The 12,382-nt window shown below is 49.7% G+C and overlaps 1 protein-coding gene across 21 annotated transcripts in view; it reads left to right on the forward strand.

The window, feature by feature from the left end:
* Positions 1–103: 103 nt before the first annotated feature.
* Positions 104–12,382, forward strand: part of WDR62 (WD repeat domain 62) — a 46,156-nt gene continuing 33,877 nt past the window's right edge. For 13 of the 21 annotated variants that reach the window (XM_078359096.1, XM_078359099.1, XM_078359097.1 and 10 more), the window contains exons 1-6: positions 104–357; positions 4,320–4,411; positions 5,511–5,573; positions 10,786–10,843; positions 11,087–11,257; positions 12,133–12,270. In XM_078359096.1, the coding sequence (XP_078215222.1) occupies positions 181–357; positions 4,320–4,411; positions 5,511–5,573; positions 10,786–10,843; positions 11,087–11,257; positions 12,133–12,270 (699 nt within the window). In that variant the 5' untranslated portion in view covers positions 104–180. Of the gene's footprint in view, positions 358–4,319; positions 4,412–5,510; positions 5,574–8,888; positions 8,969–10,785; positions 10,844–11,086; positions 11,258–12,132; positions 12,271–12,382 lie in introns of all 21 variants that reach the window. The other 8 variants (XM_078359102.1, XM_078359105.1, XM_035284882.3 and 5 more) reach the window with 3 other exon arrangements.

Consider the following 12,382-nt stretch of genomic DNA (forward strand, 5'->3'; position numbering starts at 1 on the left):
TCCGCTTCTTCGTCCCCATTGGGCCTAAGCACCGCCCGACAGCCCTGAGATTGGCCAGACCGGGCCCGTCGCGTCCAATAGGCGGCGGCGCCGGCTTTCCCGCGGTTGTTTGCTGTTCCAGTGAGTCGTGGAGGCGGCGACGGTTAGTGGAGGTAACGGTCGCCCGGCTCCGGCGCGACGATGGCGGCCGTAGGGTCCGGAAGCTATGCGCGGAACGATGCGGGGGAGAAGCTGCCCTCTGTCATGGCAGGAGTTCCGGCGCGGAGGGGCCAGTCCTCCCCGCCCCCCGCCCCACCGCTCTGCCTCCGGCGGCGGACGCGATTCTCGACGGCCCCCGAGGAGACGGTGCAGAACCGGGTGAGTAGCTGCTCGCCATGCCTCCCCCAGTTTCAGGTTTCCTGGGTCTCTCCTAGTTTCGCCCTGAGAACTGTGGCCCCGACTATCAGCCCCGCCGCCAGTTCGCTCAGGTTGCTCCCTGCCGCGCCTCTTCTCCTAAGCCCCGCCTCGTCCCCTAAGCCCGGTCACTTCAGCCACGGTCCCTCCCACTTTCCCTCTCCTCGCTGTATTGCCGGCTCCACCCTCTTGTGTTGGGGCAATTCCTGGGTTCCTCCCTGGTTCCCACCCCTAGGAATGCATTTTGCTTTTGCAAATCACAGCTATACTTTAACGCCCGTTTGATCGCCTTTAGACGTCACGATCATAGCGCTCTCCAGCCTCACTGCCCTGGCCCCCGCTGGGTCATTAAGGTCACTTCCTGGGTTCAGTCTAGAGTATTACCCGCCCCAACTCTTCCTCTCGTCTATGCCGCCTTTTCTCACCTTCTGCGGACTCTATCCCTTTTCCTCTCCAAGGTTGGATTCCATATTGCCACTCAAAACTATGAAAAAGACGTGAGAAGTTACTTGTAAAATCTCTGCAGTGCTGCCTAGGGAGGAGGGCGTACAGAACAGTTTCCTAAATGCTGAAATAGAAACTTAGAAGGAAATGATTTCACAGTAGGTAGAAGGAATTCCATCAGCACAGCAGCAGTTTAAAAAAAAAATTGTTTTCAGCTCTCTAGGCACAAAATCTGTTTTTATAAAATGGAAATGATAACCATACCACTGGGCGGGCGCGGTGGCTCACGCCTGTAATTCCAGCACTTTGGGAGGCCGAGGTGGGCTGTTCACCTGAGATGAGGAGTTCAAGACCAGCTTGGCCAACATGGTGAAACCTCGTTTCTATAAAAAGTACAAAAATTAGCCAGGAAGTCCGGCTACTCAGGAGGCTGGGGCGAGAGATATCACTTGAACCCAGGAAGTGGAGGTTGCAGTGAGTCAGGTCATGCCACTGCACTCCAGCCTGGGCCACAGAGTAAGACTCTGTCTCAAAAAGAACGCACCATACCATCACGTTGGAGGGAAAGAAATTTTAACTGTGATCTCTTCTGACACAGAGTCCAGATAAAGGGTAGATACCTAGTAGCTGCTGGTGGAGCTTGCTCCTGCCCTATGGCTTTCTCCTGCACTGTGATTATACTGCTCACTCGTGGCTACAGGGTGTACAGGCTGTACCTCCCATGTCCTCCTTGTCACCAAGGTTCAGTCACACTGGCCTGCTTTCAGTTTTCCTGAGGTTCCAGGTTCTCTTCTGCCTTCTAGCCTTTGTGATTGGTGAGTCCTTAGCCTGGGCTTTTTGCTGTAATCTACCTGACTGGCTCCTTCCCATCCCTCAGATCTCAGCCTGAAAGTCGCTATCTTGAAAGGCTTTCTTGAACCCCATTCTTAAGGAGACACCCACCTTCATCTCTCACCCAGCACCCTATACTTCATAGCCTTTATCTTGTACATTCCTGAAAGTGCCTTATGAGCTTTTAAACTACGTATAACAATAACGAGCAAATTCAGAGAGGTGGCATAGCAAGGTGGCTAAGAGCACAGACTGCTGATGGTATGGCTGGACACAGGCAGCCTGAGCTTAAACGTTAGTCCTATTCTTCCCGTCAGGTTATAAACTTTTTTTTTTTTTTTTTTTGAGACAGGATCTTACTTTGTCATGCAGGCTGTAGTGCAGTGGGGTGATCTTAGCTCAGTGCAATCTCAGCCTTCCTGGGCTCAAATGATCCTCCCACCTCAAGCCTCCCGAGTAGCTGGAACTATAGGGGCATGGCACCATACCTGACTAATTTTTTTTTTTTTTTTTTGTAGAGACAGGGTCTCGCCATGTTGGCCAGGCTGATCTTGAACTCCTGAGCTCAAGTGATCTGCCTGCCTCAACCTCCCAAAGTGCTAGGATTACAGGCGTGAGAGCCACTGTGCCCTGCTGAGTTATGCAGTTATCTGTGCCTCCGTTTTCTTCTCTGTAAAATGAGAATAATGATGTAGAAATCTCTCATACGGTATTTGTGAGGATTAAATGAGGTCATATCCTAGGCACTTAGAACAACACTGGCACATGGCAAGGGCAAGTACTCTATTAATGTTAGCTAGTTCTGATATTATTACTGTGTATTTGGGATAATATTTATTTTTCTTGTTTGACAGCACAGAGTTGATTGGTCTTGCAAAGATCGAGTCTAAAAGTAACCATTCATACTAATGCTCGGTAATGCTGATCAACAGATAAAATAACATGAGTGCCATTGCTCGGTTGTTTATATTGGAATCCTGGCACTGCCCTTTCCTGGATGGGTAACCCCTCTTGGCCTCTGTTTCCTCATCTATTTTGTTTAGTTTGGTTTTTTTTTTTGAGATAGAGTCTCACTCTGTTGCCCAGGCTGGAGTACAATGATGCGATCTTGGTTCACTGCAACCTCCGTCTCCTGGGTTCAAGCGATTCTCCTGCCTCAGCCTCCAGAATAGCTAGGACTACAGGCATGCACCACCACACCTGGCTAATTTTTTTGCCTTTTTAGTAGAGACAGAATTTCACCATGTTGGTCAGGCTGGTCTCGAACTCCTGACTGAGCCACCACACCCAATCTTCTTTAAATTTTTTTTTTTCTTTAGATGGTGTCTTGCTCTGTTGCCAAGGATGGAGTGCATTGGCATGATCTTGGCTCACTGCAACCTCCGCCTCCTGGGTTCAAGCGATTCTCCTGCCTTAGCCTCCTGAGTAGACGGGATTACAGACGCCCACCACCATGCTTGGCTAACTTTTGTATTTTTAGTAGAGACGGGGTATCACCATGTTGGCCAGTCTGGTCTTGATCTCTTGACCTCGTGATCCACCCTCCTCGGCCTCCCAAAGTGCTGGGATTACAGGCATAAGCCACCACGTCTGGCCTGCTTTGTTTAAATTTTAAATATTACTGTTCATGTGTTTTTTTACTTGCTGAAACCTCTCAAATTTCTGGACTGTGAATTTAATGTGGGAAAACTGTCTACCTTCAGTCACTACTGTGTCTCTCCTGTACAGCCCAAAGTGCTAGCCTTAGAGCCAGACTGCCTGAGTTTGCATATCAGCATGGCCACTCAGATGTAAGATCTTGGGCCTCAGAATCCTCACCTGTAAAACAGGGGTGATAATAGTGTCTTCTTCTTGGCCTGTTGTGGGGATTCAAGTCTTTCATACATATAAAAGTACTAAGAGGCTGGGCACAGTGGCTCCCACCTGTAATCCCAGCACTTTGGGAGGCTGAGGTGGGCAGATCACTTGTGGTCAGGAGTTCGAGACCAGCCTGGCCAACATGCTGAAACCCTGTCTTTACTAAAAATACAAAAATTAGCCAGGGATGGTGGCATGAGCCTGTAATCCCAGCTACTCAGGAGGCTGAGACAGGAGAATCACTTAAACCTGGAAGGCAGAGATTGCAGTGAGCCAAGATCTCACCACTGCACTCCAGCCTGGGTAACAAAGCAAGAGTCTATCTCAAAAAACAAACAAAAGTATTTAGAAACTTATTCACAGGTCACCTTCTCACTGTGGCATTCTCCCACTTCCTTTGCACTCCTAATCTCCTATCTCTTTATTCTTCTCTCTTGCACCTGTCATTACTTGTTATGTATTTCACATATTTGTTCTGCTCCCTTTCTATGTCCACCATCCCCATCAGCAGCAGAATGTGGCTGTAAAATGAGAATGATGTAGAAATCTCTCATAAGGTATCCCACAATGGCAGGAATTTGTCTCTCCTCCTCACCACTCTGTGCTCTTCACCTAGCATTGTATTGTCAGTTGAATGTTAAAAGAACAAGTGTTAGCTGCTGGTGGATGGCATGGCCACAGAAGCTCAGTGAGTGGGTGTCGAATGCAGCAGGACCTGAATGGGTAGCCAAGACGGCTGCACCATGTGGTGCCAGCTGGGGTGGGTGCCTCTGACTTGGGCCTTTTCTTTGCAGGTGTCACTCGAGAAGGTGCTTGGCATCACAGCCCAGAACAGCAGTGGCCTAACCTGTGACCCTAGCACAGGCCATGTGGCCTACCTGGCAGGGTAAGCAGATGAGGGCCTTGGCGTCTAATCGTTGCTAGGGAATTTGGAGCTCAGAGCCTGAAGCCATCAGTGAATCTCTCTGAGCCTCATCTTTTTCCCCTGTAGAATGTGGATAATGGGGCCTGCCTCTGAGGACTGTGGAGAGGATTCCATAGCCCACTCTCTGTCTAGAACAGTGCCTGGCATGTAGTGAGTGCAATGAAAGCCTTTATTATGACTACAGGGGGAGGTGACAGCGATTCTGGAAAAGACAGGTGGTTAAAGTCCACACTGTGGTGTCAGGTAACCTGGATTTGTGTCACAGCTCTGTTGTGTATGCTGCTCTCTGAGCCTCTTCCTCTGCCTCTGTAAAACAGCTAGTGACCCCTCTGCTTGCATAGTTGAGAGGACTGAAGGAGATGCTGTAGCTGTTCATTCCATAAATACTCATGTAGCCTGGCACTGTGCTAAGGACATCCCCTCTCTGGGTTTATTTCCTTATCTATAAATGGGCCTGAAGAGTCCTGACCTGACCTGATCTGGCAGTTGTGAGGATTTAAAACAATTACATCTCTCTCTCTCTCTCTCTCTCTTTTTTTTGAGACAGGGTCTGGCTGTATTGCCCAGGCTAGAGTACAGTGGTATGAATAATAGCTCACTACAGCCTCAACCTCCTGTGCTCAAGCTATCCTGCCATCTCTGCCTCTGGAGTAGCTGGGACTACAGGCACATGCCACCACAGCCAGCTAATTTTTTTTAGTAGAGATGAGATCTCACTATATTGACCAGGCTGGTCTCAAACTCCTGGGCTCAAGTGATTCCCCTGCTCCCACTCCCACTCCCAAAGTGCTGGTATTATAGCCCACTAAGGTCCTTGTTAGCTTAGGGCCTGCCAGACACTACCTCAGAGGAAGTGTTGGTTTCTGTTTAAGAACATAGTTATGTTAAGTGCCGTAGAATTTTCAGCAGAAACACCTGGAGGAGGGGGAGGAGGAGGAGACCAAAGAGAACCATCTGCAGAGGGAGCTTGTTTATTTGTGGGCTTTTCTGGTGGGAATAGAATTATCCCAGGACCCCAACACTCCCTCCAGTTGAAGTGTATTTTCCTCTTTCTCCCCAGCTGTGTGGTGGTGATTTTGGACCCCAAGGAGAACAAGCAGCAGCACATCTTTAACACCGCCAGGTAGGCTGAGGCCTGGGCAGTTGGGGTAGGGGGCAAGGGTGAGACAAAGGCTCAGCATGCCTCCCCTCCCCCACACAGCCTGGAGGTACTCATGGGTAGGTGCTCACTTGTGCACTCACCTCTTGGCTCAGCAGCATTCGCCAGGTGTCTGCTCTGTTCTGGGTGCAGTTCTGTGTGCTGGGGACACAGCAGTAACCAGAGGAGACAAGAATCTCTGCTGGCTAGAGTGAGACAGACTGTAAACCAGTCAGCTAATTACTGACTGATCATGAGCAGTGCTATGGAGGAAATGATGGGGGATGTCTTTGGGCAGGTTTGTGGGCAGAGAATAGGAGGAAATCCATATCAGAGGGCTCAGGGAACGCCGCCCCGAGTCTGAGACCTGAAGGAAGTGAGAGGTGACCCATAAGAAGCTGTAGGGAGAGCGCTTCAGGCAGAGGGCACAACAAATGCAAAGGCCCTGCAGTGGTTAAGAATCTTGGGCGGTTTAGAAGTGGCCAGGGATCCGGGTACCTGGAGAAAGGAAGCAGGGGAGATGAGGCTGCAACACACAGATGCCACATCCTGCCTGGTAGCCTTGGGGAGGGGCTGGATAGCATGCTGAGTACAGAAAGCAGGCACAGGAGGGTGCCACAGGCCAGGGATGTGCTTTTCACCTCCAGCCCTCTAGCAGCTCTATTCCCTGCTTTGCTTTTCTCCACAAAATTTGCTCCCTTCCGATATGTTGTTCAATTTCCTCACTGATGGTATTCACTGTGAGTCTCCCTTCATTAGTATGAGTGCTCTGAGAGCAGGAACTTTCTCTGAGTTCATTTCTGTGTCCCTAGTGCCAAAGAGCAGTGTCTGGCACATTGATGGCCAGTTCCTTTTTTTTTTTAAAGAGACGGGGTTTCACCCTGTTGGCCAGGATGGTCTTGATCTCTTGACCTCGTGATCCACCCCCCTTGGCCACCCAAAGTGCTGGGATTACAGGCGTAAGCCACTGCGCCCGGCCTAATGGCCATTTTCTAAGAGAAAGACTGAACATGATTTGGGTTTTAGAAAGATCACTTCAGCTGTAAGTTTATTGGGAAAGGGCCCGCTCCTCTGCCTTGGGGCTAAGTGATCTCTGTGTTACCCTGGAGATAGGGTCCCAATAGGGCTGTGACCTTTTGAAGGCACCCCATGTCCCTCCTTGGCATAGCTTAGGCTCAGCTCCTTTGGCCCAGTTCTCCAGGTGGTTGGATAAGAAGTGGGTTTTCTCTTGCCCTTGTGGTTCCTACAATATGGTCCTTAAGCTATGGCAGGTTCCTGTTATATGGCAGAATTGCATTTTCTCTTGAAAGTGGCTTTTTGGACCTTTTGCTCCTGACTGTGGGTTCTGTCACTGGTGATAAGGGCAGAGCTGAGTTCCAGTCTCCTGGCTCAAGTGTCTTCACTGTGGAATCTCAGGTGAGACACTTCTTTCAGAGCCTTGGTCACCACTGGAAATAAAATAGCTACTTTCAATTGGGAGAGCATTCGTAAGGCAACAGCCACAAACCAGAGTCGCGTAGACTTGCCTGACACAGTGTGTTTTAAAGGTTGGATGAGTGGACATTTCAAGTTTTTTAATACAAAAATCCAAATGTCCCTCTTGTTTGGAAAAGTGAGAAATACTGGCCTCTGGGGCCCACATTCCCCTGTGACAGTGATGGGCTGAGCTTAGTGACATTTGTCAGGCCCCTGTGGCCAGTTCCTCTCACCTGTAGGCAGTGGAGTGGGTGGCCCAGATCTGTAGTAGGTGGCATGCAGGTGCCTACCCTTGACCACTGGTGGGTCTGCGTTAGGAGGTGGTGTTTCCAGTGTGGCAGTTTTCACCCTGACTGCATATCAGGTTCACCTAGCCCATGGGCCTCACCCCAAGAGAAAGCCAAATCAGTTGATCTGGGGTGAAACCTGGGCATTGGCAGTTTTTAGACTTTTTGTATTGAAATAATTTCTGACTTTGAATAGTACAAAGACCTTTTACATATTTTCCAAATGTTAGCTTTTTTTTTTTTTTTTTTCCACAGAGTCTCACTCTCTCGCCCAGCCTGGAGTGCAATGGCATAATCTGACCTCACTACAACCTCCATCTCCCAGGTTCAAGCAATTCTCATGCCTCAGCCTCCTGAGTAGCTGGGACTACAGGCATGTGCCACCATGCCTGGCTAATTTTTTGTGTTTTAGTGGAGACAGGGTTCACCATGTTGCCCAACATGGTCTCGAACTCCTGAGCTTAGGCAATCTGCCCGCCTCGGCCTCCCAAAGTGCTAGGATTACAGGTGTGAGCCACCACACCTGGCCAAATGTTGTCTATATACATATTCAGTTGTTCTGAACTATGAGAATCAGTTGTAGACATAATGCCCTTATATATCTAAATACTTCAGGCTGGGTACGGTGGCTCACGCCTATAATCTCAACACATTGGGAGGCCTTGGAGGCAGGAGGATCATTTGAGGTCAGGAGTTTGAAACCAGCCTGGGCAATGTAGGAAAACCCCGTCTCTACTAAAAATACAAAAATTAGCTGGGGGTGGTGGCGGGCGCCTGTAATCCCAGCTACTCAGGAGGCTGAGGCAGGAGAATCTCTTGAACCTGGGAGGCAGAGGTTGCAGTGAGCCAAGATCGCTTACTGCATTCCTGCCTGGGCAACAGAGCAAGACTTCATCTCAAAAAAAAATAAAGTAAAATAAAATAAATACTTCAATGTGTATTTCCTACCAAAAAAAAAAAAGTGACAGTCCTTCTAAACTGTTACACATCCAGCAAAATCAGGAAATGAAAATGGTTGCATCTCTCCCATGCACTCCACAGATGGCTCCATTCTGAAGTCAGCCGTTGTTTACGATTGTCGTTTATGATCAGAGGATTCTGTGTAGAACCACACATTGCACTGAGTTGTCGCCTCAGTCTCCTTCAGGCTGACATGGCTCTCTGTCTTTTCTCGACTTTCAGGACCTTGATGCTTTTGAGGATTGTAGACATGGTATTTTGTAGAGTGTCCCAGCATTTGGGTTTGTCCAGTGCCTCCTCACAGGCAGATTCAGCTTCTGCATCTTTGGCAGGAATAGACCAGAAGGGGTACTGTGTTTTCTTGGTGCCTCGTCTCAGGAGGTCTCCCGAGGCCGGTTTTGTTGACTGGGAGCACTTTACCAAGATGGTGCCTGCCAGATTCCTCCACTTAAAGCCTCTCTTTTCCCCTTTGTGACTAGCAAGTATTCTGGGGACATCTTTTCTGAGACTGAGCAAAAGTTACCCTGTGCTTCACAAAACTTTCATTCAACTAATCTTAGGCTTTGACACATTTCAGATGCTCCCCAGGAATTCTAATGTGCAGCCAGGACTGAGAACTACTGGCTTAGAGGTCGGGGCTCTGCCCTGTCTGATGAGGTAACTGCGGGCAGGGGACTCCCCTTTGTTGCAGTCACGTCATCTGCAAAGTTGGCTCATGAGAGCCCTGACTCTATGAAGCATGCGTGAGGAATCAGTGCAGTGATGGCCACACAGCATTTGTCAAAGGGCCAGGCACAAGGTCAGGGCATGCAACAGGTTACGGGCAACTACAGACAACAGAAACCCCTCACAGCGTGGCTCAAAACCCAACGCCATGCTCTTCCCGCATGTCCAGAGGTGGGCAGCCCAGGGGCAGTGTCTCTGATCACCAGGGACCCCACTCTTTTTTTTTTTTTTTTTTTTGACACAGAGTCTTGCTTTGTTGTCCATTCTGGAGTGCAGTGGCACAATCTTGGCTCACTGCAACCTCCACCTCCTGGGTGCAAGCTATTCTCCTGCCTCAGCCTCCCAAGTAGTTGGGACTACAGGCACGTGCCACCACACCTGGCTACTTTTTTTTTTTTCTGGAGGCAGAGTCTCACTCTGTCACACAGACTGGAGTGTAATGGCACAACCTCGTCTCACTGCAACCTTTGCCTCTCGTGTTCAAATGATTCTCCTGCCTCAGCCTCCCAAGTAGCTGGGATTACAGGCACCCACTACCACGCCTGGCTATTTTTGTATTTTTAGTAGAGATGGGGTTTCACTATGTTGACCAGGCTGGTCACAAACTCCTGACCACCTACCTCTGCCTCCCAGAGTCCTGGGATTACAGGCATGAGGCACTGTGCCCGGCCCCATTCCTTCTCTCCTATTGCCCCACCTCATTTATTGTGAGGCTTCTGGTCTTGAAGTCAATTCATGGCCCAAGATGGAGTTCTGTCTGTTGTGTGCTTATTTCAGGAGGGAAACTGGTAGGAAGCAGGGCAAAGGGTTCCCTTTGAGGAGCATTTTGGGAAGTCCATACAGCATGTCAGTGTATTTCTCATTGGCCAGACTAAGTCATGTAGCTATATCTGTGTAGCTGCAAGCATAAAAGTGGGCTTATGTCAGTGAGGAAAGAGAGGCAAGTGGATATCCAGGAGGCAGCTTGCCCTGTTTCCTGGAGTAAGGAGCCACGGGAAGCCTGGGAAGCAGGTTGACTTGATGATGAATACTCCTTAAAGTTGCCAGAGTCTCACTTAGAGGCATTTACTTAGTTATCTGCAGGCCAATTTACCACATCACTTAGGGAGACAATTATTAGATTGTTAAGGAACAAAGGTAAAAACAAGATTAAAAGAAAGGGAGGAGAAGAAGGAAACCATACTGTCTGGGAATGGTTAATCTTGTGAAAAACATGCCAGCTGGCCTGATCATTCAGTCCTTGTGCAGGCTAGCTAGGAGTATCAGAAACATTTTAGTTGTTTATGGATTTTCCAGAATACCTTCAGCATTTAGCAGTGGAGCACACGCTGCAAGACTCCCTTGGTGTGATGCCTGCCAGGGTCCTCCCATCAGCACCACCCCTTGAGTTAGGCCAGGCCTGTACCATTTCCTGCATCTCTATTTCCCAGTGTTATAGGGTGGGTGGGTTCTTAGGGTACCCACTGTGGTAGAGGGAGAAGAAAGCAGAGTCCTCAAACAGTGTCTACCCCATTTGGGTTTGGTGTCTCAGGGTGAAAGGGGCCTTTGCTTTTACCCCCATTTCTCTGTGTGCTGTGCTGGACACGCCAGCAGCACTGGCTTTGTGGGAGCTGCTTGAGCTCACCCCTCCTGGCCTCTTCCAAGGCTTGGGAGGCAGGAGAGGACAGAGTGCTATGGGAGTCAGCAGGATGGGGTCTGGCTGCCCACCCTCAGTGGATCCAGTGATCAGCTCTTTTCCTTATCCACAGGAAGTCTCTGAGCGCTCTGGCCTTCTCCCCTGATGGGAAGTACATAGTGACAGGGGAGGTAAGTCACGATCATGACTGAGTGGGAGTCGGGGGCTGGGGGGATCTTGGGGGTCATTCCTTCTGCTCCCAGCAGGCCTGGGAGTCACTAGAATATCTCCTAACTGGGCCAGAACAGCTCATTGGCAGATGAGGGAGGTGGCTTTTGAGCACACTCTGTGGCAATGCCATCTTCAGCCTTGACAACTCCTCTAGCCCTGCCTGGTACAGAGTCTAGCAGCAGTAATGACCCTACTTTTCCTAGAATGGGCACAGGCCTGCCGTGCGCATCTGGGATGTGGAGGAGAAAAATCAGGTGGCGGAGATGCTAGGCCACAAGTATGGCGTGGCCTGTGTGGCCTTCTCACCCAATATGAAGCACATCGTGTCCATGGGCTACCAACATGACATGGTGCTCAACGTCTGGGACTGGAAGGTAAGAGCCGACCAGTGGACATGTGGCAGGCAGCCAGCTGCCAGAGCATCTTGTGTCTCAGGCACTGGGAGAGCTATATGAGAGGATGTAGTAAAATGCCCACTCACCCAACAGATGACAGCTATTGAACACCTGCTGCATGCTGATCCCTTATTGTAGGGCACAAGACAGGCTCTCAGCTAGAAGAATTATAAATATTTTTGTATTGACGAGCTGTGACCTTAGGCAAGTGACTTAACATCTCTGTGAGTCTGTTTCCTCCTTTGTTAGATAGATATAGTAGTACTTACCTTGTTGAGTTGTGAGACTTTAGTGAATTGATAAGCACTGGAAGGCTGGGCTTTGGAACAGCTGTGGAGCCGGCAGAAGTGGGTACCAAGTCCTGGCTCTGCCCATAGCCCACTGTGTGACCTTGAGTTGAGCACATGACATCTTCGCCTCTGAGCCTGGCAGCATTGTGGAGAAGCACCTCCCTCATGGGGCCACTGACAGAATTCTGTGGGTTATCCTGTGAAGGACTCAGGGCAGGGCCCAGAGCAAGAGCCCTATCTATAACAGCCATATGTTGTGTCATCCTTATATCCCAGCCATGACTGTCCCCAACACTGTGTGTGGGTTGCAGAGCTTAGACCCTTGGGGAGAATTCTGGAACGTTCTCTCACACAGGGACCTTTCCAAGTCTCTGTCCCCTCCTTTGTTAATGAGGAATAGGCAGAGTGCCCCACATAGGTTTCCCCATACAGTAGCTCTCTGTAGGGTCCCAGGAAGACAGACTTGAAGTGGGGATGAGCAGGGAGGTCCAGGCTGAGAGCAAGGGCACAGATAGTTCAATGGAATGAGTGCTGGCATGAGCTTCTCTGTGCTTATTTTTCCAGAAAGACATCGTGGTGGCCTCCAACAAGGTATCTTGTAGAGTCATTGCCCTCTCCTTCTCAGAGGACAGCAGCTATTTTGTCACTGTTGGGAACCGGCATGTGAGGTTCTGGTTCTTGGAAGTCTCCACTGAGACAAAGGTGAGTTTCTGTCCCTGCCCTTTCAGCCAGGCCCTGAGGGAGTCACCATCGGTGGCAGCATGGGCTCCTGTTTCTCCCTGAGATTTGGGGGCAGGGGTCTTGGACCATTTGG

This window comes from Callithrix jacchus, chromosome 22 (genome assembly GCF_049354715.1).
Source record: "Callithrix jacchus isolate 240 chromosome 22, calJac240_pri, whole genome shotgun sequence".
Taxonomy (NCBI): Eukaryota; Metazoa; Chordata; class Mammalia; order Primates; family Cebidae; genus Callithrix; species Callithrix jacchus.